This window comes from Balaenoptera ricei, chromosome 3 (genome assembly GCF_028023285.1).
Source record: "Balaenoptera ricei isolate mBalRic1 chromosome 3, mBalRic1.hap2, whole genome shotgun sequence".
Lineage (NCBI taxonomy): Eukaryota > Metazoa > Chordata > Mammalia > Artiodactyla > Balaenopteridae > Balaenoptera > Balaenoptera ricei.
The window spans coordinates 60,497,952-60,519,624 of NC_082641.1; the positions used below are offsets into that span (position 1 = coordinate 60,497,952).

Consider the following 21,673-nt stretch of genomic DNA (forward strand, 5'->3'; position numbering starts at 1 on the left):
GAGTAATGAGCTGCCTTTATATGCATTTATAAGCTTCATTTGTATATGGTCAAAATTTGACTATCCTATAGGCTATTGTGATATATATTTATATAAAAATTTTTGATAAAATTTCAATTGACCTACATTATTATTATTTATTATTATTATTATTTTTTGGCTGCGTTGGGTCTTCGTTACTGTGTGCAGTCTTTCTGTAGTTGCGGCGAGCGGGAGCTACTCTTCCTTTTGGTGCTCAGGCTTCTCATTGTGGTGGCTTCTCTTGTTGGGAAGCATGGGCTCTAGGCGCGTGGGCTTCAGTAATTATGGCACACAGACTCAGTAGTTGTGGCTCACGGGCTCTAGACTGCAGGCTCAGTAGTTGTGGCGCACAGGCTTAGTTGCTCCACAGCATGTGGGATCTTCCCGGACCAGGGCTCAAACCCGTGTCCCCTTCATTGGCAGACGGATTCTTAACCACTGCGCCACCAGGAAAGTCCTTGACCTACGTTATCATAGTACTAGTACTATATTATTGTCTGTCTACAAAAGAAAATTCCAAAGGACCTTTGTTTAAAACAGACACACACATCTCTCTCTCTCTCTCTCTCACACACACACACACACACACACACACACACACACTTTATGCTGTCAGCTTTTTTCAAACCCTTGGACTCATTTCTGTCAGTGAAGCTTGGGAAGCACCATGCTTGAATGAGTCTTACTTGCTTTTACCAGGAACTCTTTCTGGAAAGGTCGTCTCATTCTTTCTTTTCATATTTGGAGCACTCACAGCAGATATACCCTGAAAAATAAGCCCATAAATTTCTGCGTTTCAAAAGCCACCAGGCAGTGTGCTTCTTCAAAAGTGTGGTTAGGATCACAAGTCAGAATCAGGAACCAGAAGCATAATGTGACTTCCTCCTGCTGTTGACTGCTGGCTCTGTGCATTCCAAGTGGTAGGACCAGAGTTTGGAAACAGAAATAGAGAGACCGGCAAGAAAGGTCAGCTTGTTGCCCAGGCCTGCTCTTAGAGACAGATGACTACGACAGTTAGTTGCACCCTCTCCCTGGGGTGTGTAATTCCAGTTGAATTGGCTCTCACTTCTTGAATGCATGATTTTGTGCTGCAGGCAGATCCCCACGAGCTCTGTGTGTGTGTGTGATTTCTTTGTGTATCACCGTTGGCAATAGCGCTTGTGCCATTACCGCTCAAGATGCAACTGGCCTTGGCCTGAGAATCCAAAATCAGACTATGACTAGAGATACAGGTTTAAAGATGAAAGATCTGTGAATATCATTTTCTTTCCCACCCAGAGACACCGAGGCACTTCCTCACTGCTCTCCATAAATGAGCCCTGTAGTGTCAAGGTTTAGATTCGTCAGAGTCAGAATTAACAACGTTAGTTTAGTTCTGAAACTTGTATGGATGGTAAATACTGTCACAGTTATCATTCCAGTTTCCTTATCTCCTCTCTTTTCCCATCAGACCTTACATTTCAGAAAAATCAAAGGCTTGCAACTCTTTGAAAAGATTTTTTCCCCCTCTGAGTAAAAAGTAATACAAGGTGATAGAAAACTCAAAAATTAAATAATGCCAAAGCGAAAGGCCCCTAATTGTTCCCACTCCCTACCTTGAATAACCACGTAAAATAGTTGAGTATCTTTTCCTCCCACTTGTTTTCTAGATATAATGATATAGTTTATGTGTATATAAAAATGAAATCACTACTATTTACATTGGTTTGAAAATAGTTTTTTTTCTCACTGAGCATGTAACTTGGACAGTTTCCAAATCAGTCCAGAAAAATCTACCTCATTTTTTTGCCAATAGTTATACTGTCTTCTATAGCATGGCTGTACCATAGTTTATTTACCTATTCTCTTCACCCTTGCTTTTCCCCCCCTTTTTTTAACAAATGAGAAGAAGGTGAAAAATGTCTGCTGATATTGGCCACAAGGACTGTCCAGCTGCACCTGGTTAAATCTTATGGAGCCACAGATAATACTAGATGTGTGACAACCTGAGCTTCTAGCTGAGGATTAATGTTTCATGCTGATTAGATAGTATTTATATTTTAAACCAGTGACAGGTTGAGGGGATAACATTTTATTTCTATGGGAATAAAAGCAGAAATTCATCTGATCTTTGTTCCCTTCCTAAGCTTGTTGGCCACTTGAGAAAATGGATTTGGAGCCACTTTTCCAAAGAGAATTTTAGTTGGCTATGTGCCTTGTGAGTGAAGACCACTGACACATAAATATAGGTGATTTATGTTTTAGCTATTGAAAACTGATCTCACCTATAGTATTTATTTTTTATTAATATTAATTAATAATACTGTTTCAGGACATTTGTGTCTTGTACCTAAAATATGCCTTCTTACCAAGGAACCGGGTCATTGAAAATATCATATAACTAGCAATCAAATATAGATCAATAGAGTAGGTGCCAATTCACCAGTGCTTCAGGGACAGAGCCCAGAAAAGAACATGAAAGCCAGCATTCTTCTCCGTGCGTCCCGCACTTCTGCCTTGGCACCTTGAAAGATTTCAGACAGTCAGGCAGCTGGGGAGGCATCTGGTTTCTGCATTCAGAGCACATCAGCTTGAGCCTGGTAAATGGCCTTGATTATCATGCAAGACACATAACACTCTTATTAGTGCCACGCTAATTAGCGCTGTGCAGTCACCGCTTTCTGTAATACCCTAATTGAGGTCATTCCTTGCCTGGAATGTACATTATGTTTAGATAAATCCCTCACTATGATATTTTAATGGGTACTTTAAACAAAGCCCAAAGGACAATTAGAACCACTGTCTATGCAAGAATCTTTTTTTTTTTTTTTTTTAAAGACAAAAAAGGCATGGTGCCAACATAAAGAAGAGAATCCATTTTACTAAGTGAGGGTGAATATCCTAAAGCAACAACCGCTTTCCCAGTTGCATGTGGCTTGTATCACATTCTAGTCCTTCACTCCATGCTCATGTCTCCCCACTTCCTGATGTTTGTGGTTTGGGCTTTGTGTCACTCTCAAATGCAAATGTAACTCATCTTGAAATGGAGCTGGGGAGGAGGGGTCCTGAGAATTCACCGCCGAGTAGTTATGGCAGTCATTGTTTCACTCCGTCATTCTTATCCTTCATTTTTAATCTAGGTAATGGTATTTTAGTTTTACAAAGGATCTGCAGGGTCATTTCTTAAGACCCTCACTGTGTCTACCCCTCATTCAGGCCACAGGATATCATCCATCAGTCTCTCTCCGTACCGCCCCTCCCATCCCAGGGCATATCCTAAAAGGGGAGTAGGGTTGAACTCCTTTTCTAGGACTCCCTCCTGCCTCTAGGGCTCTCCTTTCTCTCTTCAAGTCAAATAGCTGTAATATAGTAGGAGAGAGTTGGGGATCAGGCATGGCACAGTCAGTCCTGGCTGGTCTCTTCTACTTCTTTAGTACTGATTTGAACTGTATCTCAAACTTGGATGTTAGAAATTTACGAATTTACTCTCTTTGTTTTCATGGACCCGAATCAGACAAGAAATTTATCAAGGGCTCTTAAGAGAAGACTCCTTGGGATAGGTACCTCCACCCCTTCGGTACTCCCTCTACACTTCCTTTAGAACCTGTTCTAGCATGAGTCATATTATTTATCATGTCTGTTAACACATCTGCCTCTTCTTCTGTACTTTAACTCCTTGAGGGCAGAAAGTAAGTGTTAGCCTCTACATCTCAGCACTGTGGCACAGAGAGGCACTCAATAAAAGTATGAATGAATGAGCAGAAAGTAAATTAAGGTATCACTAAGCATTAGGGAAGTGCAAATTAAAACCATGGTGAGATACCACTACACACCTATAGAAGGCCAAAATTTAACCAAAAAAAAAAAAAAAAAAAGAACTGGCAAAAAGGTGGTGGGAAGTGTGTGAAGAAGCTAGAACTCTCATATACTAGTGGTAGGGGGGCAAAATGGTACAGCCACTGTGGAAAATAGTTTGCAGTTTCTTAAAGCTAAACATATACTTATTAAATGATTCAATTTACCCAGTCCTAGGTATTTACCCAAGAGAAAGGGAAAACTTTGGGATACACAAAAACCTGTCTGAAGTGTTTATAACAGCTTTATTTATAATCCCCTAAAAATGGAAAAATTCCAGCTGTCCTTCAGCTGATGAGTGGGTAAACAAATGAAATATCCACACAATGAAATGCTACTCAGCAATGAAAAGGAGCAAACTATTAAAATGTGCAGCAGTCTGCATGAATGCATTATGCGAAGTGTGAGAAGCCAGATTTTAAAAGCTGCGTACAATATAAATCCATTTATATGACATTGTGGAAAAGGCAAAACTATAGAGACAGAGAACAGACCAGTGATTGCCAGGGGTTAGGCATAGAGGAGGGGTTGACTCCGAAGGGGCAGCAGGAAGGAATGTTTCGGGGTGATGGAACAGTCTGTATCCTGATTATGATGGTGGTTACGTGACTCTGTACATTTATCAAACTCATAGAACAATGTAACTTAAAAAGTAATAATAAATTTTACTGTATACAAATTGCAAATTTAATTTGAAAAAGTAAATCAAAGTTGTTTTGCTGTTTAGTGTGGATTCAGAAAAAATGTCAAAACAGAAGTAGCCTGCAGCGATTCTGTACATGTTCATGTACACATGTAAACACAAAAGGATATGCTTGTGTGTGTGTGTGTGTGTGTGTGCATGCGTGCATTTAACAAACATTTAAAGAACACTTCCTATAGACCAGGACTTGCTATAGGCACTGGGGTTATATTGATGGTAACAAAAGCAGAATTCCTGCTTTCATGGTGTGGAAAGGCATAGACAGTAAACAAGTAAACAAATCAATGAATTCACAGCTTTAGATAGCAGTAAGTGCTGTGGAGACAATAAAGCAGGTCTTGATGATAAGAGTGGGCTTGGGTGTTCGGGCCTCTCTGAAGAGATGACCTTAAACTGAGACCTGGAAAGTATAAAGGAGGCATGCATGTATGCAAATACTCAGGCAGAGCACTCCAGGCAGGGAAAACGTCAAATGCAAAGACCCCAAGGGGACTCCTTTGAGGACAAGAAATACTGAAAAATCCTCTCACTTCAAAATTCATAGAAAGGCTGGCTGACATACAACCTCCATCCTTTCAGTGCATGGCTGGGCTTCCTAGGAAATAAGGCAAAGCCCCTAAAATGGAACTAAGCTTTGTGTATTCAGAGAACTTGAAGCAAGTCGGTGGGATGGACCAAGTGAATGAGGGGACCAGCAGTAGATGAGCTCAGATACGTAGGTGGGGATCAGTTTCTGTTGGCTCCAGCACTTTTTTTTTTTTTTTTAATTTATTTTTTGCTGTGTTGGGTCTTCGTTTCTGTGCGAGGGCTTTCTCTAGTTGCGGCAAGTGGGGGCCGCTCTTCATCGCGGTGCGCGGGCCTCTCACTATCGCGGCCTCTCTTGTTGTGGAGCACAGGCTCCAGATGCGCAGGCTCAGTAGTTGTGGCTCACGGGCCTAGTTGCTCCGCGGCATGTGGGATCTTCCCAGACCAGGGCTCGAACCCGTGTCCCCTGCATTGGCAGGCAGATTCTCAACCACTGCGCCACCAGGGAAGCCCTGGCTCCAGCACTTTTAAAAAAGAATTCCTTTATATAAAGCTCGTAGATCAAATGTGAAGTGAACAAGGTATGTTTTCTTAGTTCCATCATATGATTTCCTCTGTTTTGGATATTTGAGACGTTTGAACTTCTGCTACATAAAACATTGAGGGTAGACATCCCCTCCTAAAGTTTATGTTGTAGTTAATTTAGCAGTCCACATAGTCCTCAGGTATTAAATTCCCAGAAAATGCTTATGAATCTAAGATTGATGTAGCATGTTTATATGATGTAGGTGTTTATATGATTTATCAACAAAGTCTGTGTTTGAGTAAGCATAGACATGCGGACATGTGTGGTATAAGATTCTGCCTCAAATCCCGGTGGAGAAGATTTTGGTGTATAACTTCAGCTGTGTGGCCTTGAGGAACTCATGTCACCTCCAGAATCTCACTTGGCTCCTGTGCAAACAGTGAATGATTATACTACTCTCCCAGGGATGGAATGTAGACTATCTGACTTTTGCTCACAGCAGCCTTCTAAATACCAAGCATTGCAAAAATTAGAATTTTGCCTCACATAATTAATCTATGCCTCCATAAATCTCTTCTCTGTTTCCAATTAGATTTGATATGCTTCATTCTTTCTCCTTTAGAATCATGGTGGAATTTTGCTTTCAACCATTTTACATTCATTCAAATATTGGTTTTCTTTTAGTTCTTGAGAGATTTCCATCGGTATCCCATTTGCTTGTTTTCATTATATTATAATAAAAAACTGTTTGGAAATTTAAAATTCTCTTGATCTAGTGTATGGCATGTGCGTGTGGAAGGGTTGGCAAATGCCAGTTCTTAATCATTGCACTGGTCAGCATGCAGGCAGGAAACCAGTGACACCCTCAGAGGGGGTCGCTGAAAAGAGCTACATGGGAACAGTTAAGAGAAACCAGTACAGAATAATAAAGTACCTCGGAGCTAGTAGCAGAAGGTCATCCTGTACCCACTTATGTCTCAAAGGGCAGGGAGAGATAGGGATTGCCAGAACCTGATAAGAGCTGTGGTTTCACGAGAAGCTTCCAGGGAATGAGCACAGCCACTATCAAACCTCCACGCAGCCAGGAGGAGGGGAGAAGGGAAGCAAGGGGAATAAATATCCTGCACCCTGCTGCCACCCTCTGTTCTCCTGCCGGTGCTTCCTTTATTCAAACCCAACTGGAAGCTGGTGGGCAAGGGGGCCAGTTGGTATGGTCCATAGAGGGCCATTTCCTGGCACACAGCAGAGACAAGAGTGCAGAGTGATCTGGAGGAGCAGACAGAAGATACCCAGCCCAGGGGTCTGCTGGAAAAAGCACTGTCCCAAATTCATTTACCTTGGCCTTTGGAGTTTGGTTGTTCAGAAATACACCGCATCCATAGGTGCAGACCCCTTTGATTCAAGCATTTTTCTTCCCAGCACTGCTGTTGGCCGTCTTCAAGCTGAACTGGTCACTGTGGCTAATGCCCATATCAGCTCATTCTTCTGGGGGTGGTAAGATTTGACGGTGAATCGATTTGAGGTGTGGACACTCACAGTGACGTGGGGACCTCGCTGTCCCAGCAGGCAGTCTGGGGAGGGCCCTCCTCACCCCTCCTGTCTTCCTTTTCCAGGATGGAGCTTCAACATGGGGTCCGCCTACGAGTTTCATAGTTGGCGTGTGTTCATCATCGTCTGCGCCCTCCCCTGTGTCTCCTCAGTGGTGGCCCTCACGTTCATGCCTGAAAGCCCACGATTCTTGTTGGAGGTAACGCTCATCATTACAAATACGCAAAGAAACCGCATACAGTGGAACGAGTCCCTTCCAATTCTAGGAAAGTATGTTTGCCTCTTCGGTGGTACATTTCTCCTTCCTACTACGGAACCACGGAGGGTTTGGTTTCATGGGGTCATGCTTTCGACAACCAGCATGTGAGAAAGCTGCCTCGTGGCCAGAAAGCACTAATGTTCCTCCTCAAGCAAGTCATTTCCCTCAACCAAGAGAATGTGGCTTCTTGTTTTATAAATGAACCTTACTATCCAGAGGTGCTATGTCTAGTTAGAGGCACATCACTTGAGCTGCTGATGCACTCAAGGATATCCAAGTAGCCTGTGTGTTCCAATGGGACGAACCTAAATGCATTTGCACCGTTAACACCTAATTGGATCTGACAATACCACATGGTTATTGGAAAATCAGGGAGTGTGTGTGTTTCACCTCCTGGCCCTTCACTGTCTACTCATATTTCTTAGGTTGGAAAACATGACGAAGCCTGGATGATTCTGAAGTTAATTCATGACACAAACATGAGAGCACGGGGTCAGCCTGAGAAAGTCTTCACGGTGAGTACTTCTTCTCAGTGAATCCTCCACACCAGAGGTCGAGAAACCTTTTCTGAAAAGGCCTGGGTGTAAATGGTTCTCTCGCCGCACCAGCCGCTCGTCTTTCATACTTGCCGTTTTACCTATGCCTGCCGCGCTGCTGTTGTATGTGCTGTTCCCTCTGCATGGAATGTTCTTCCATCCTCTAGTTATAAAATTTACTCTCAACGGGAAAACTAGTCTAAACTAATGAAAATTGGATGCATGGAATTTTTTGGAAAGAACAATGGTTTTTTTCCCCAGCACCTCCACCAAAATAAAAAAGAACTGTGGTTTTTAAATCCTTTGATATAGGCAGCATAGACAAAAAATGTTTTGTCTAAAATAGGTTTAAAGGGGATATAAGCAAGATCTTCAGTGTCTTATAAATAATATCAATAATAGTTCTTAAAATAAGTAAAATAGTTCCTGATTAAACAGTCCCCTGAAATCTTATTTATTCATTTCATTTTTTAATAGGAAATGGATTTTTCATAGTGTGAAGATAGACTTCAGTCTAGCCTCTGTTCAAATTATCACAGATTCTCAATTAATAAAAATTTTTTCTGTAGTGTAATGGAGAAATGAAGATCAATAATGGGTGTCCTCCACTGAGGCCCCGGGAGCCTTCGAGTAGTCCCTTCTTTTGAGTAGATTAACAATAAGGGAAGAATTTTTTTTTTTTTTTGGCCGAATCCCATGGCATGCGGGATCTTAGTTCCCTGACCAGAGATCAAACCCGCGCACCCTGCAGTGGAAGCGCGGAGTCTTAACCATTGAACCACCAGGGAAGTCCAAGAATTTTTTTTTTAATAAATTTATTTATTTATTTATTTTAAATTGATTTATTTTATTGATTTATTTTTTTGGCTGCATTGGGTCTTTGTTGCTACGTGCAGGCTTTCTCTAGTTGTAGTCAGAGGAGGCTACTCTTTGTTGCGGTGCGCGGGCTTCTCATTGCGGTGGCTTCTCTTGTTGCAGAGTACGGGCTCTAGGTGCGCGGGCTTCAGTAGTTGTGGCTCGTGGGCTCTAGAACACAGGCTCAGTAGTTGTGGCTCACGGGCTTAGTTGCTCCGCGACATGTGGGATCTTCCCGGACCAGGGCTCGAACCCGTGTCTCCTGCATTGGCAGGCGGATTCTTAACCACTGCGTCACCAGGGAAGCCCCAAGAATATTTTTAAATTAAAGGATCATAAGGCAAGACGAATCTTGAGATGTCATTTAGATACTCAGTGTCCCTAACCCTTCTCAGCTAGATGAGGATAAACCCTTTATCCAAGACTTCTGAGAAGGTGTCTCTGTAGGGCCTCATTGCCCTGCTAACCTGCTTTTTCTTCCAGAAGGTCTGAGTTACCAAGTTCACTCATGGTCATCCACGTTAATATTACTGTATAAAGGTTAAGTGGGAACACTCTAAAAGAATGGGTAATCTCAAAGTCATTTATATGTAACTTTCCAAGTCATTACATGATTCCACCGTGACACATTTGTCTTTTGCCTTGTTATATCTATTGATACAATACAGTGAATTCACATGCCTTCCTTCTCTCCTTTTTAAGCTTTTCTTCCTATGTGCCTACTTTAAATATTGTTTTTCAGGGCTTTATTTGCAGCTAACTTCCCTTTTAACCCTACTCACTCTCCTTAGCTTATCTCAGCTACCTTCTAGATCTCTCTCTACTAATGGACAAATCTCCTGAGCTCCAGACGTGCATGTTGAAGGGCTTTGTGGCCATACTCCTATGTACCATAGGCCCTTCAAATTCTGAATTTCTAAATCTGAACTTCTCACCTTAAGAGTTTCCAAACCTCTTCCTTGTCCAAAATTCTATCAGCAAGTACCACCAGCACCACCCAGACCAGAACCCTGAAAACTATCCTATTTCTTTCTTTCCTTTATCTCCAGTATGTCCAAGAAATCACTGTGTCCTATTATCCTCCATCCTAAATATCTCTCATTATTGTCTCTTACCTTTCCACCCTTCCTGCCACTGATTTGGTTCAGCCCTCCTTACTCACTGCCCTCTGCCCTTGCACTATTCTTCAGGAATAGCAAATGCTATGTAGTTTCCAGTACAGTCTTTTCTCTCACACCTCTGGACATTTACACATGATATTCCTCCCGCTTGGAATGCCCTTCAAGTAGTTGACACACATGGCAAATGACATACTTTTCCATAAGCTCCAACTCAAATTCCACAGTCCATGAAGGCTTTTCTCTCACTCTCAGGTCAACTTGGGTGTTCTGTACAATAGGTCTCTCCCATCTGATATAGATTTCCGTTAGAGTACTTTCTAATTTGTATGGTAATTGCTTGGACGGTGTGATGTTTTATGTTTGCACCTCCAGGGTCTAGTGCCAGGCCTGGCTCCCCATGGGTGCCAGTGAAAGAATGCACAAACATTGATGAGTGGAGAAGAAGCCTCCCAAAAGTAATATGTCAAGTCAGAATGGCTATCATCAAAAAGAATACAAATAACAAATGTTGGCGGGGATGTGGATAAAAGGGAACCCTCATACACTGCTGGTAGGAATGTAAATTGGTGTAGCCGATGTAGAAAACAGTATGGAGTTACCTCAAAACACTAAAAATAGAACTACCATACGATCCAGCAATTCCACTACTGGGCATGTATCCAAAAAAACCAAACACACTAATTTGAAAAGATACATACACCCCAGTGTTTATAGCAGCATTATTTACAATTGCCAAGGTATGGAAGAAACCTAAGTGTCCATCAACAAATGAATGGATAAAGAAGATGTGGTATGTATATATAATGGAATATTACTCAGCCATAAAAAAAGAATGAAATTTTGCCATTTGCAGCAACATGGATGGACTTGGAGGGCATTATGCTAAGTGAAATAAGTCAGAGAAAGACAAATACTGTATGATATCACTTATATGTGGAATCTAAAAAATACAACAAGCTAGTGAATATAACAAAACAGAAACAGACTCACAGCTACAGAGAACAAACTAGTGGTTACCAGTGGGGAGAGTTAAAGGAGGAGGAGCAGTATAGGGGTAGGAGAAAGAAAAGGGTTATTATGGGATTATATGAAATCATTTGTGTGAAACTTTTGAAAATTGTAAAGCACTATAGAATTTAATGAATCTTTCATTCAATACAAAAAAAAAAAGAAGAAGAATAAGAAGAAGAATACCCCTGTGATTTAAAAAAAGGAATTCTGGAATATCACAAAATAATGCCTACATGGATGATTTGGAGCTGACTCTATTTGGAACCCCAGACATTAACTCAGACATTATTGTCATTAAATATGGACATCTTTGTTTACATAGCCATGAAGAGGCTACTGCCCACCTGGTGTAATTTGAAAGATACCGAGGGTCCCCAAATCACCTCTGTCAGAAGCCAGTCTTGGCACCTGGAATCTCATGATAGAAGTGCTCCTTTGGATGTTGGAAGACTCTCCAGAAAGATCTGTTCAGGAGTTATACCTGGCAGGGGTAACATGTGTGCACATTCCTGTGTCCTCTCTCAGGTGTATCAAAAGCAAGTAGATGTTGACTAACGGGGTCAGATGGGACAGGTCCTCAAAGGAACCATGCTTTTTTTTTTCTCTCTCTCTCTCTTTTCAGGCTTCATTCTCTGTGTTGGAAGCATTGCTTCTCCTGACTCTTCGTTCTTTTCCTTAGCAAAAGGAGGCTAGTTTAAGTCATGGATACAGCTTCAGGCTGATCCTCCATCATTTCTTCCCCTTCTAACCTTGAAGAGTCCGTGTTGAGGCTTGTAATTGAAGCTCATTCACTGGACCTCACCTCATGGTCACCTGTGGGTACTTGCTGACCAGGCAGTGTCAGGGGCTGTGGGAGAAGGAAGCAAGGGTCACAGGGATGCTCTAAGAATGGAAGTTTGATGGGAAAGCTTTAAGAACTATGTTTAGGGGCCAAATTCATCAAATAAGTAGATTCCAAAGAAAAGTGTGTTCAATCATTTTAGTCTAAGCAAAGTAATTCTTAATCCAGAAGTGAATCTATCTGGATGTTTAATCTGCTAATGTATGCCTTTTTTAAAAAATTTATTTTATTGAAGTACAGTTGATTTACAATCTTGTGTTACTTTCTACTGTACAGCAAGGTGATTCAGTTATACATGTATATTCATTCTTTTTCATATTCTTTTCCATTACAGTTTATCACAGGATATTGAATATAGTTCCCTGTGCTATACAGTAGGAGCTTGTTGTTTATCCATTCTCTATATAATAGTTTGCTTCTACTAATCCCAAAATCCCAATCCATCCCTCCCCAACCCCCTAATGTGTGCCTTTTTACTAGGGATTCAGAGAAGGGTATTTTGTTTTCATATTATTCCATTACTACTTACTCTTCCCCCTCTTCTTTATGGTATTCCCTCCCATTTGTTCTTTTTTTCCCTGTTCATTCTTTATTCAGTTCTTTTGAGTCTGTGTACTTGCACCAGTGGTCTTATATATGTATGGATACCTGCTTGTGTGTCAAATACCTGCTTCCTTTTTGCTGGAGTCAGCTTTCACTCCTTTAAAAACAAATTGTAAGCCTGGACTCCGCCAACTTCAGAGAAGAGAACTCAACACTTTGCCCTCTGTTGCTCCTTACAGGTAAACAGAATCAAAACTCCAAGACAAATAGATGAGCTGATCGAAATCGAGAGTGACACAGGAACATGGTACAGGAGGTGTTTTGTTCGGATCCGCACAGAACTGTATGGGGTAAGTAACAAGCCCATCCTGACTTGCTGGCCAACTTGGTACTTGAGGTTAGTCAGAAACAGGATTGACTGAATCTGTCCCATGAATGGGGTTCTTCCCCCTTCTGCCCAGGACACCCGATTCCTAGAGTAGGACCAGGTAATAGGATCCCCTTGGGATTAGCGGGGTTACCAAGACATTCCCTCTTTGGGGAGGGAAGGTATTAGGCAAGGAGTCCTGGCAGTGATGGGGTACGCTGATGTCTTGAGTTACTTTGTCCATTGGAAGCTGATAAATAAAAATTCCAGAAACCAAAAATTTGGTTTCCTATAGCCTTTAGCTGTTACATTGTAAGTTCAAATGATTCCAGCCCAAAGAAAACTCAACATTTTTTATAATTTGTTGGAGGGGGTTGGGAAATGCGGTTGACTAGGTAACTGCCTAAGAAAACTAACTCTCTAATATTTCACAGATTTGGTTGACTTTTATGAGCTGTTTCACCTACCCAGTCAAGGACAATACCATAAAGCTTACGATTGTTTGGTTCACGCTGTCCTTTGGGTAAGTGATACCTAAATTCTTGGTGAGTGAAATCTTTAAATTTCCACAGTGTAACTCCCAAACACGCTGCTTTTTTTCTTATACTGTTTGATGCTGTTAACCTCTACGAAAGAATTTTTTTTTTCATTTTCCATTTGCTGGCAGTTACAGTTTTTATCACCCAGTCATTTAATTTATGCTGTCATAAAGCGGGGGTGGCAAAACCAACAGTGTCTGGAAAGTTCGATAAGCCCGTGAATGGTTTGCCCCCATGATTTCTCCACCCTCCTCTCCTCTCTGGCGCGGCCCCAACCCACTGGCCTCTTTGCTCTTCCTCAAATGTGTCAGAACTTTCTTGAACATGTTCCATCTCGGGCATTAGTCCTGCCCCCAGACATGGCCTGGCTCATTTCCTCTCCTCCTTTGAGTCTTCCTGGTGTGTCACCTTCTCAGTGATACCTCCCGCAGCACCTTTTTAAAAACTGCAGCCCCTCAGTACTCCCGGTCCCCTTCTCAGCTTTATTAGTCCCCATCGTACCTTCTATCATCTTCTAATAGACAAAAAGCTTTTCCATTCTTTAAAGAATAAAGAAAGCTCTGTCTTCCTCCTCTGGAAGCTCTGTGAGAACAGGGATTTTAAACTGTTTTGCTCACGGATATATGGCCCTGGCACATAATAAGTGCTCAATAAATAGTTGTCATCGAATGAATAAAACCACCATATATGTGTTCTAAGAAAAGAGGAGGTAGGGAGAACATTTCAGAATTTTAGTTGCAAATGGTTGACATACTCACTTTAGAATATGTGTATACAACTCGATTTTTGCCTAATTTATTGTTTTTTAAAAGCAGGTAGATAATACCCTACACTTTCAGGTCAGTAGGCTCTGGTAGAGCCCAATATTTATGCTGCAAGTTCCATGTCTTAACATCCCTAAATGAAAACCAGTGAGTGATGGCAGATGACCAGCCTTTCCCAGTGCTGTGAGTTGTAGTAAAGGGAGAGACCAGGAAGGTAGGGGTTGTTCTGCTGTGTGACTCGGGGGCACTACCAAGTTTTAGTTCCTTATTTCGAAATTGACAGGGTTGACTTAGAACATGTAAAGTAACTCCCACTCAAGTTCTAAAAAAAACATTGATCTATGAAGGAAGAGAGGGCTAAAAATTAACGAGTATTAAATGCCTACTATGGGGCTTCCCTCGTGGCGCAGTTGTTAAGAATCTGCCTGCCAATGCAGGGGACACAGGTTCGAGCCCTGGTCCGGGAAGATCCCACATGCTGTGGAGCAACTAAGCCCGTGCACCACAACTACTGAGCCTGCGCTCTAGAGCCCGTGAGCCACAACTACTGAGCCCACACGCCACAACTACTGAGCCCGCGCACCTAGAGCCCATGCTCCGCAACGAGAAGCCACCGCAATGAGAAGCCCACGCACCGCAACAAAGAGTAGCCCCTGCTCGACTCAACTAGAGAAAGCCCACACACAGCAACAAAGACCCAACGCAGCCAAAAATAAATAAATAAAATAAATAAATTTATTAAAAAAAAAAAAAAACCAACTTCGTCTTTTGAGCACTCACTATGTGCTAGGTACTTGGCATTCCATTTAATCCAAGCAACTACCCAGGAAGGTGGGTACTATCATCATTCCGATATTAGAGATGGGGGGGGATAACTGAGGCTTTTATAACTTGCCCAAGATCACACAGCTGGTAAGTGGCAAGGCCAGGATTCAAACCTAGCATGTCTACCTGCAAAAGTTATGCTCATAACCACTTCTTTCCCTGCGTAGCTCAGTGTAACTAGGGATAAGCTAGAGCAGTGGTTCTCAAACTTGAGTGTGCATCAGAAGAGTTACACGAAGGACTCCATCCCACAGTTTCTGATTCAGCAGGTCTGGATGAGGCCTGAGAGTCTGCATTTCTAACAAGTTCCCTGGTGATGTTGATGCTGCTGGCCCAGGGACCGTGCTTTGGGTGGGAACCACCGGTTTAGAGCAGCATTGTCCGGTAAAAATATGATGTCAGCCACATGTGTCATTTTAAATGTTCTGGCAGCCACACTTAAAGAAAAAAAAAAGAAAAGGAAACAGGTGAAACAAATTTTAATAACATTTTATTTCACTCATTTTGTCCAAAATATTATCATTCTGACATTTAATCAATATGAAATGATTAACAACTTTATTTTACATTTTTTTCCCTGTAAGTATTCAAATCTGGTGTTTCATACTCATGGCACATCTCATTCAGACTGGTCACATTTAACTGCTCAGTAGCCATATGTGGTTAGCGGCTGCTGTTATGAAGATCACAGCAGTATGACTGAGCTGTAAGCTGTTAGGATAACACACCAGAGGCAAGAGGCAGAAAGTGGGCAGTAACCTGGCTTTTCCAATGAATAACTTAAATGGCCTTTTTCCCAGCCTTGAACTTCTTTGAGCGTGGGCTCTGCCCCCAGGCTAGCAGTACCATAGTAGTGTAGGAACCAAGAAAGATTGTCCATTAATAAAGAGGTCATTCTTTAAGGGCCCTCACAGTCTGGGGACCCCAGGAGTTTGTAGCTCCAGACTAGGAGATGGGGTTCTTCAGTGCAGCCTAGGGGGATGAGAAAAACATCAGGGCCAGGATGCCATGTGCTGGTGTAGGATGGGGTTCTTATGCATGTCTCTTCCCAAAGGAAGGGTTCAGGAATTACAGACCTGGGGTTCTCCAGGGAAACCCAGGCCATCCCTCTAGCGTGATTGTTGCAGACTTGTGATGAGGAGGGGCCAGTGAGATTACTGTTTGATGGTTCATAATGCTACAGGGGGCGGGTCCAAATCAGCAGTGCTTCTCCAGAAACCACTACCTCTCTGAAAATGACAGGGAGATGGTTATGGCCGCTAGGGTGTCGGCACCTTTACAAACTCACATTTCTTTGTCTTTGCAGGTACTACGGATTATCCATTTGGTTCCCTGATGTCATTAAACATCTGCAGTCGAATGTGTTGAAAGATGTAGATGACCCGACAGGAAAATTTTCAAATTTAACTACTAACTTTACGACGGCAAATAAGATTGTTACTGGACTAGAATGGGACAATGGCAGGTCCAGAAACTTTTAAATCATTTCATTTCCTACCTGGTCTCAAAAATGTATTTCTTATTAGCCTTCATGGCACTAAAATATGAATAGTTTTTTTAGTTTGTACATGTAGTCATTTTCAGACTGAATTTAAATACTTCCAAATGGCCTTTAAAGAAAAGGTACACATATATCAGTTATCAGTTATAACTACTTCTGAAACTGAGCTGCTTCATATTTATAAAGAAATGGAATTGACTGGTGTGAAAAGAAAATTCAGAGAGGCCTTGGAAAGCAAGCAAAATAAGTTATGGAAGAGAAGAGTGAAGATTATGAGAAAATAAGATAGGTTATAGCATTATTTAACTCAGAGAGGAAAACTGACCTGTAATCTCATGCCTGTTTTCTATCTCTGGAGAAGAGGACCACTTTTCAGATTTCCTTCCTTCTCCACTATGCTGAATCAAGAATTGGGGTTAAGTTGTATCAGGAAAAGTTTCAATTAGAGAATAGGAATGATTCCCCAAAGTTAAGAGCTTTGAAAATATGGAATAAGTTAGCAAAGGACATTTTTGAGTATGGAGTCTGAAACGCCTCTTGATGAGGAGAGAGAAGTGACTCCAAAGGTGGTTGTGGTTTATTTTTTCAGAGAGGGAAAGGGGTAGACAGGGTCCTTATTTCTACCCATTATTTGTTATCTGAGCAAATAATTGCTGGTATGAGTTCCTGTTGCTTTACATCATTCTTAGGAAATTCTCCCAGTTTCAAAATTAAACTCTAAAAAAATAAATGATCAAAGTTTCCCTGGGCAAAAACTAGTTTGGAAAGATGAAAAATAATTCTGTGGGATGCTTATGATTTGTGTAATGAAAAGGAGAGTTACCAACCCGGAGATAATTGTTTGGATCAGCAATTCAGTGAGAGGCCTAATCCATATAGGATGACCTTCACTCTCCCACAGAAAATAGTGACTTGAATCTGTACTTGCTTCTCCGCAGAAACCTTAGAGTCAAGTGCTTTATAATTCTAGCATGAAAATTGACTTAATTACTTAAAAGTTATTGTTACTCCATTAGAAATTTCTAATATGTTTGTGCCTCTGACAGTCATATTTCTAATAAAAAGTTCTAAGCTGGATATTCAGTCATCACGGAGAAATTTTTTACTTTGGCAATGTAATGATTAATAGTTTTAATAGTATTAAAGTCCTTCTAAAACATATACATTTATTTTAGAAGGCGATAGAAATTGTTTTTTTTTTTTTGTCTTTCAGGGAAATTTGAAATACCACTAGCTAACTCATTTTTTTAAAATAGTTTTCCTATTCAGCATTCTAAAATGACGATTCTTTATATACTGATAAGGAATGACCAGCGAAGTAGACTCTGAGGAGAACAAAGCAAGGTGTAGAATAGTGTCCTGTTCGCTAGCACTCTGTATACAGAATGCTCCCGGAAGAGCATACGAGAAACTGACAATAGTGGTTATCCCTGGGAAAAAGAACTAGGTGGCTTGAGGATGGGAGACAAAAGACTTACCTTTTCCTTTTTCAACATTTTGAATTTTGCACCATGTGTACTCTGTGCATATAGTATCCATTAAAAAAAAATTGTTTCCCCTTTCTAAATTCAGTTTCACTTCAGAAAATTAGTGATTTTCTTAAAATGTGCCATTCTTTACCCTCCTTTGGTAGATAGATTTATGGCTTAGATGGTTTTACTCTGGACTCCTAGAGTAAGGGTTGAAATAAGATTGTTTTTTGAAGAGGTTGGTCTCATAGGTGCTTAGTGCATTTTGAGCGGACAAATGCAGTCCGACATTAGGGTGAGGATGATTTTCAAGGTACTCGATAGTGAATTGCTTTTAAGTCAGCTCACTTGCCTAGGAAGATCAGTCCCTTTCTGCTCTCATAAGAGTGGTATTTGGTGTAACAACTTCTTCCCCAGGTGAATAAGCATTTTCCTCTCGGTGACTGGCTAAGTATACATTCGTAGTCTCTTAATAAATTACCGAGACACAATGATGAATATGTATCCATGTCTCCCAAGAGTCCTTATCAACACTGAATATCTGAGCCATAGACTCTTCTAAGATGTTAGGATCATTGTGACTATTATCATCTCGCCCTCCCCCTTTACATCACCCAAAAATGGATCTGAGCAAGTTTCATCATTCTACGCATTTCCAAAAATAAGCAGGGCTATGGTCGTTCTACTTGGTACCTCTTAGCGATAAGAAAAAAAATATTCTTGGGAATGACTGTAAGCTATGAGTTTCTTGACCCCCAAGACAATCATTCCTCACATAAATGATTCTCCCATCCTCTCTTCAAGATAATTGGAAGTGCCTACACTAGAATGAAGAAGCTTTGGGTTTTCAGCTTGGGAAATAGACTTTCATTAAAAGTGAGCATAGAAGCACATCCTCAAGTCAGAGCTATTAACCCCAAATAGAGAATTTTCAAATAAAGGCATGTGTGAAGGAACAAGAGGATAGGATTGAAAAATAAAGAATCAATAGCCACAGGTAATCTCCAAACTCAATACCTTCAACTAAATACCCTACAAAAACTTTTACCAACATTGCCAAAAGCTAAATGAAGTTATTTTGAATGCCATCTCTTCTTCTGGTAGAAAGTAATATTGGTGAGCAATGAGATAGCCAAAGGACAGGCCACCTGAGGAAAAAGGGGAAAAGCTAGGAGCTTAGAAAATCCAGAAGCCAATGTCCTTTATAATTAAGAGAGTCCATAGTGGGACCTCACATCTCTAAATCTGTTTGACTTAGCTTTCAACTCTGATAGACACAATCATCAATATGAATCTTTTTGTGTGTTGGGCAGATTCGAAGGGATCAGGCTCAGATCCATAACTTTCAAAGATTCGGTTTTTAAGTCCTGCACCTTTGAGGATGTGACTTCAGTCAACACCTACTTCAAGAACTGCATGTTTATTAATACTGTTTTTAACAACACAGGTAGGTGTGCCACTTAACCCTGCCTGGGGCCTCTTCACAGGCCCTAGTTCTTGGCAGAGTCGTGATACTCATTTGGTGATAGGCGTGGGCATAGGCTTAAGGGGGAAGTGAAGGTTGAAGTACAAATGAACGGACTCCCTCCATCAGGTCGAATCAAAGTTGAGCTTGTATTGACTGTCTTTGTCACATTTAATGCGGATGGAGCTTGCTGAGTTCAGAGTTGGAAATACAAAATCCTTTGGTGAATAATTTTTAAAGCAAAGAATTAACCCGTGGTTTGTTTGTTTTGATAATCCTGATTTCAAAATCTGATGTTAGCTTAAGTGAGCATGCCTGAACTACAAATCTACAGAGATGGACGAAACATGCTCAGTCAGATACAGTCTTTTAGTCCAGTCCATTTAATGGAGCCTGGAAAACTCCCCAGGGAAAAAGAGGAAGGGCAACAAACATTGATTGAACACCTACTATGTGCTGGTTCCTACCTCAGGTTATCAGACACTCATTATCTTGTTTAATTTTCACAATAGCTGAGGCTTAGAACGATGCAGTAATTTGGCCACAGTTGTAGAACTAGGAACAGCTGCCATCGGAGCCCAGGCTCATCTGATTGCAAAGCCCAGGCCTTGCCACCGACACACATTGGTCCGTCTGTCCCATGAGTCCAGACTAACAGCCCGACACTGGCAGGAGGGTCAGCTCCATCCCGTTGCCAGTCCTGCCTTCTTGGTGATCAGACAGGAGCCAGCTCTGCATAGCTCCAAGTGAGAGTGGAGTCAGAGGCCTCGGGGTTTGTTTAAACAGTGCTCTCAGTGTCTTCCAACCCATTCAGCCTCAGAAGACCAGCTTTTTAGGCACATCTTGTTCAGCGAGGACGACAGCCGTTTTGATTCTCACTGCCTTTTAGCAGAGCCCAGCGTCATCTGTAACCCCTTTCGGCTAGATCCAAGTTCAAGAAAAAAAAAAATCAGCAGCGAATGCTGGTGACCTTCCAATGAGGCTGACTCAGGTTCCTCGGTGGGTTCCTCCACTTGAGCCTTCTCTTATAAATTCAGCCTCAAGGACCCAAGGAAAGTCCTGTTCCTTCTCACTGCCTCAGAGCCCTATAAAATGGCAGTAGTAAGGCTGATTCATACACATTTTGAAACAAATTATTTTTGTAATGGAAGCTTTAGTACTCTAGTGATAGTCCTTATGTAACATGATAATTAGGACAAAGTAACATCATAAAGGAGTAAGCAGTCATGTAATTAGCAATGACCAAACATGAGAAATCAGAGGAAAACTGGACTCTTTAGTTTATTCCTTTATTCAACAGAAGTATTCCTTCCTTCAGCTACTTCGTAATGTGGGGTCCTAGACTAGATCCTGTGCTTTGGCCAGGCCCTGAAGCCCTCAAGGAGCTTACAATACCATGATTTTTTTCTGAATTTTCGGCAGGCTTTCGGTGCGCAACTCTCATGCACCAGTATGAGTTGTCGTTCTTTGTGTCCACAGATTTTGAGCCATATAAATTCATTAACTGCGAATTTCAAAACTGCACATTTTTGCACAACAAGACAGGATGCCGCATTACCTTTGAAGATGACTATGGTGCCTACTGGATTTATTTTGTCAACTTCCTGGGGACACTGGCAGTGTTGCCAGGGAACATCGTGTCTGCTCTCCTAATGGACAGAATCGGGCGCTTAACCATGCTAGGTATGTGCTTGGTTTCATGTAAAATACAAGAGCTGCCGTTGCAATCTAGAGGGATCCTGTCTCCTGCTGTACTCCCCACCCCCCTAGGATTTGCATCCCACAGAGATGAGGAGAAATCCCTTAAGACCTTTCATTAGGACTAAATTTTAGTAAAATATGTCTAATTACATCTCATTTGAACAGCTTCTGTGAGTTAACAGACTGAAAAACTAATTATGTGTGACTAATGTCTATTTTTCTACGTACATAGCTGAGTGATTGATGATGTGTAGTTCATGCTTGCTGTGTTCAGAAGGTAGTTAGAGAGGCAAACCTTATATACAAGTAAACACACTTGTACCTGAGCTTTATGAACCCAGGCTGTGGCTTCCCCTTGGGATTCAGTTTTGCTGTGAGATCTCAAAGACCCGAGGGTCCTTGCTCTACTAAGATGACAGGAAACATCCCAGCCTTGTCTGCTTCGTTGGCAGGTGGCTCTATGGTGCTTTCAGGGATCAGCTGTTTCTTCCTTTGGTTTGGCACCAGCGAATCCATGATGATAGGCATGCTGTGTCTGTACAATGGGTTGACCATCTCGGCCTGGAACTCTCTTGATGTGGTCACTGTGGAACTGTACCCTACAGATCGGAGGTATGTTGAAATGGGCCTCCAGCAAGAGGTTCTCTGAGCCCCACAGAACCACTGAAAAGTCAGAGAAAACAAGCCAAACTGTCATTTCCCGCAAAAAGCGAAAATCC

General features: G+C 41.6%; 1 protein-coding gene across 1 annotated transcript in view; it reads left to right on the top strand.

Moving 5' to 3' along the window:
• Positions 1–21,673, top strand: part of SV2C (synaptic vesicle glycoprotein 2C) — a 178,827-nt gene that overhangs the window by 138,980 nt on the left and 18,174 nt on the right. The window contains exons 4-11 of the mRNA XM_059919360.1: positions 7,223–7,356; positions 7,842–7,931; positions 12,563–12,673; positions 13,125–13,213; positions 16,125–16,283; positions 19,102–19,235; positions 20,733–20,936; positions 21,407–21,566. Of these exons, the coding sequence (XP_059775343.1) occupies positions 7,223–7,356; positions 7,842–7,931; positions 12,563–12,673; positions 13,125–13,213; positions 16,125–16,283; positions 19,102–19,235; positions 20,733–20,936; positions 21,407–21,566 (1,081 nt within the window). The remainder of the gene's footprint in view (positions 1–7,222; positions 7,357–7,841; positions 7,932–12,562; positions 12,674–13,124; positions 13,214–16,124; positions 16,284–19,101; positions 19,236–20,732; positions 20,937–21,406; positions 21,567–21,673) is intronic.